The 3,956-nt window shown below is 35.6% G+C and overlaps 1 protein-coding gene across 1 annotated transcript; it reads right to left on the reverse strand.

The window, feature by feature from the left end:
* Positions 469-3,435, reverse strand: LOC109233766. The gene is made up of 6 exons (XM_019399630.1): positions 2,963-3,435; positions 2,132-2,864; positions 1,692-1,906; positions 1,384-1,566; positions 1,208-1,295; positions 469-735 (listed from the first exon to the last, which is right to left on the reverse strand). The coding sequence occupies exons 1-6, from the start codon at positions 3,433-3,435 to the stop codon at positions 469-471; spliced, it is 1,959 nt and encodes a 652-aa protein (XP_019255175.1).

Raw genomic sequence — 3,956 nt, forward strand, 5'->3', positions numbered from 1 at the left:
CATTTATTTTCTATGTTATTTTCTCCCTCAACATTAGCTTCACCATCATTTGGAGAAGGTTGAGAATCTACGTTTGTATCAATTATTATCCCATCGTCACCACTTCTTACCCAATCATTATACTCATCTTCTAAAACACAAACATTTTCTAAAAGAGCCAAGTCAGTGGCATCACTTTGCATTGATGACTCAAACTGCACACTATTTTCCTCTCCCATACTAAAAATGTCTCGATGTTTAATTAACCTAGCGACAAACCATTTATGATATTGAGGATCTTGCACAATATTACTTGTTGAGCTCGTTCTGCAAAAATAAAGGGCTCATGACATTCTCGATCGCCAGAGTCTGTCAGGTGTGTGAAATTCACAAGTGTGAAACCCAAGTCATCTTCCTTAATTCCTCTACCTTTGGTTACATCAACCCAATCACACTTAAATCAGATGACCTTAAATTTCTCATAGTAGTTTACTCCACAATATCATTCAATCTGCCATAATATGTGATATTTGCAGATTTTGGAGCATTATCACTTGTACTTGCATAACTTTCAGTCTTTGAAACGACCATAACACCACTATTTTGTGTCACATTGAACTCTTCACTTTGCTTTGTTCGGAATCGATACCCATTATTAACATCGAACGCACTGAATCTTTTTGCAATGTAACTCGGTCCTTGTGCTAGGACTTTAACATCCTTTAAGATGTTAGATGTGGCTTCCAACTCCTTTACCTAACCAAATAAAAGATACAACAATAAATGTGGATATTTGTATAAGGATAATAATTTAACGTAAACAATGACTTAGTCCTACTACTTACTTTCTCCTTGAACCACTCATGAATTGTATCGAAATGCACACGATCATGTTGATGTTATGTCAAACGACGCTTACGATGTGCTCTTTTGATTTCAGCAATATGTTCCATATACATGTAACTCGCATATATCAATTTTGTTATCAAATAAGTATATATATATATATATATATATATATATATATATATATAACACTTACTTTTTATAATTCTCAACCACTTCTGATTCACAATTGAAAAGCACATGCCGATGTGCTTGCAACCATGTTTTGTCATCCAACTCAAAGAGATTCTTCTTTATTAGTCTCATGCTCAATTTCATCACTCCATTTTCTTGAACAATAAGACCTTGAATCTCCACCCTCTAAATATCATGAGCAGAATGCCATACACTCATTTGCTATGTATGCTTCTGCTATTGAACCTTCTGGACATGCACGATTACGAACATATGATTTTAAAGTACCCAAATACCTATGGAACAAAGTAATGTTATTAGTTTGATATTAGAGTATTTAACAACTAAAGACATATAACAAAGATTCAGTGATTTTCTACATACCTCTCAATTGGATACATCCAGCGATAATGTACTGGTCCCGCATGTTTAGCCTCGGTTGCCAAGTGAATAACCAAGTGTATCATAACAGTAAAGAATCCTGGAAGGAAGAGTTTCTCCATAGTAGACAATGTTTCTGGGATTTTTTCTTCAAGTAGGTTTAACTCTTCTAGTTTTAGCTCTTTGCTACACAAAACACGAAAGAATGTGCATAGTTCAATTTTACTCTTTTATCTACTGATCTCCGCAAGGCAAGAGGAAGAAGTTCTTGCATTATAACATGACAATCGTGAGTTTTTAGCCCAGATAACTTTCGTTTGCGAACGCAACGTGAAATATTAGACGCATAGCCATCTGGAAACTTGGCATTTTGTAGTACTTCATAAAATAACTCCTTTTCCTGCTGAGACATTGTGAAAAAAGTAGCAGGAAGATATGCTCTCCCACTAGCTCGATATTGAGGCCATAAGCTTGGTCTTATTTTCATCTCCTTCAAGTCCAATCGAGCATCTAAGTTGTCTTTAGACTTTTTACCAAGATTCAATAGTGTATAAATTAAGTTATCGCACACACTCTTTTCTATGTGCATCACATCAAGATTATGGCGCATCAAGTTAAATTTCAATAAGGAAGATCGAAAAAATACTTCTCTTTTTCCATGTGTTTTTCATCACCCCACTTACCCCTTCACTTGACTGGCCGAGAGTGAATTTTATATCTTTAACTTGATTCAGCACTACTAACCAGATACTGGACAAGGTGCAGGTCTTGTTTCTTTAGTCCCATCAAATGATTTCGCATCATTCCGAAATTTTTGTCCCGACTTCAAGAAGCGTCGATGCCCCATGTAACAAAACTTTCTGCCATGTTTCAGCCTTCTAGATTGAGTGTTTATGTTACAAGAAGGGCATGCAAACCGACCATAAGTGCACCATATAGAGAGAGTACCATATGCAGGAAAGGCATGTATAGTCCACATGAGAGCTGCTCGCATTTGAAATATCTCCTTAGTAGAGGCATCGTATGTTTCTACCCCAACATCCCATAATTCATTTAACTCTTCTATTAGAGGTTGCAAAAATACGTCGATATTATTGCCAGGCGCTTTGGGTTCAGGAATAAGTAAGGACAGAATGAAGAACTCTTGTTTCATGCACATCCATGGAGGAAGATTATATGACATTAAAATCACTGGCCATGTACTATGAACAGTTCGCATTGTGCCAAATGGATTAAACCCATCAGAAGCTAATCCTAGGCGCACATTGCGAGGGTCTCCAGCAAATTCGGGATATTTACTATCAAATTTTTTCCAAGCTTCAGAATCTGCAGGAGGTCGTATAACTCCATCTTTGTTGCGCTCTTCATGATGCCAACGTACTGCTTTAGAAGTTTCCGAAGACATAAACAGTCTTTGTAGCCTTGGTTTTAAAGAAAAATTCCTTAGGACCTTGGCTGGGATTTTTCTAGCATCATTTTTCCATCTAAAAGCTCCAAAAACATTGCATTTATTGACATTCTTATTAGCAAACTCTTTTCTAAAAAGCATGCAATCATTAGGACAAGCATGGATTTCTCATACTTCAAGCCCAAGCCTTCAACTATCTTTTTGGTCTCATAGAAAGAAGGAGGCAATTTTTCTCCTTCAGGCAGCGCATCCTTCAATAGTCCAAGCAAAGCACTAAACGATTCATTTGACCATTTGAACATGCATTTTGTACGGTACAGATGCATCAAAAAGGACATTTTGCTAAATTTCTTACATCCTGGATATAGTTCTTCATTTGCCTCCTTCATGAGCCGTTCAAACATATCCACCTCTGGATGCGGTTGATTTCCAGATGGATGAACAGTATTCTCTTGTAAGTTATGCTCTATGTCACCCCCTTCACTAATGTCAGTATCCATGAACTGTGTAAAGCCTTTAAAGGCATCATGTATCATTCCTGTCATATCATCGCCCCTTAAAGTTGACTGGCTGCGTTTATTTGCTTGAGTATTGTTTGATCCCTTTAGAGACTCACCATGACAAAACCAAGTATCATATGATGGCATAATACCATTAATCACAAGATGATCATATGCTGTAGTCTGGTTTACTTGATGGATAAGCACACACTCCGTACAAGGACATGCAATTTGTTCTCCATCTTGTTTTTCAAAAAAGGCATGGTTTATAAACTCCTATACTCCATCCAAATATTCTTTACTAACTCTATCACAATGCATCCATCTTTTATTTCTAGGATTGTCCATGACGTTCAAGATATTCTTTTTTGTTATATACTTACTGCAAGAGCTAAAAATTCACTAGTAAAAAGAGGAAATTAATTAAAAAATATAGTTCAAATAAAATAACCATCTTATTAGTAGGTAATTCCATAGCTCAAAGGTATTATTTTAAGAATTAAAACTATCAAACAGAAATCCATTAAAACTATCAAATAGTTAAACTATCTCTAATTTCTTCTATGGTTTTCATATATTGGTTCATAAACTTTTTAAGAATAGAATTATTAAACTTATAGATTATACTTCTTCTGTGGTTTTCATATATTTGTTCGTAAGCTTTTTAA

Source organism: Nicotiana attenuata, chromosome 10 (genome assembly GCF_001879085.1).
Source record: "Nicotiana attenuata strain UT chromosome 10, NIATTr2, whole genome shotgun sequence".
NCBI classification, from domain to species: Eukaryota; Viridiplantae; Streptophyta; class Magnoliopsida; order Solanales; family Solanaceae; genus Nicotiana; species Nicotiana attenuata.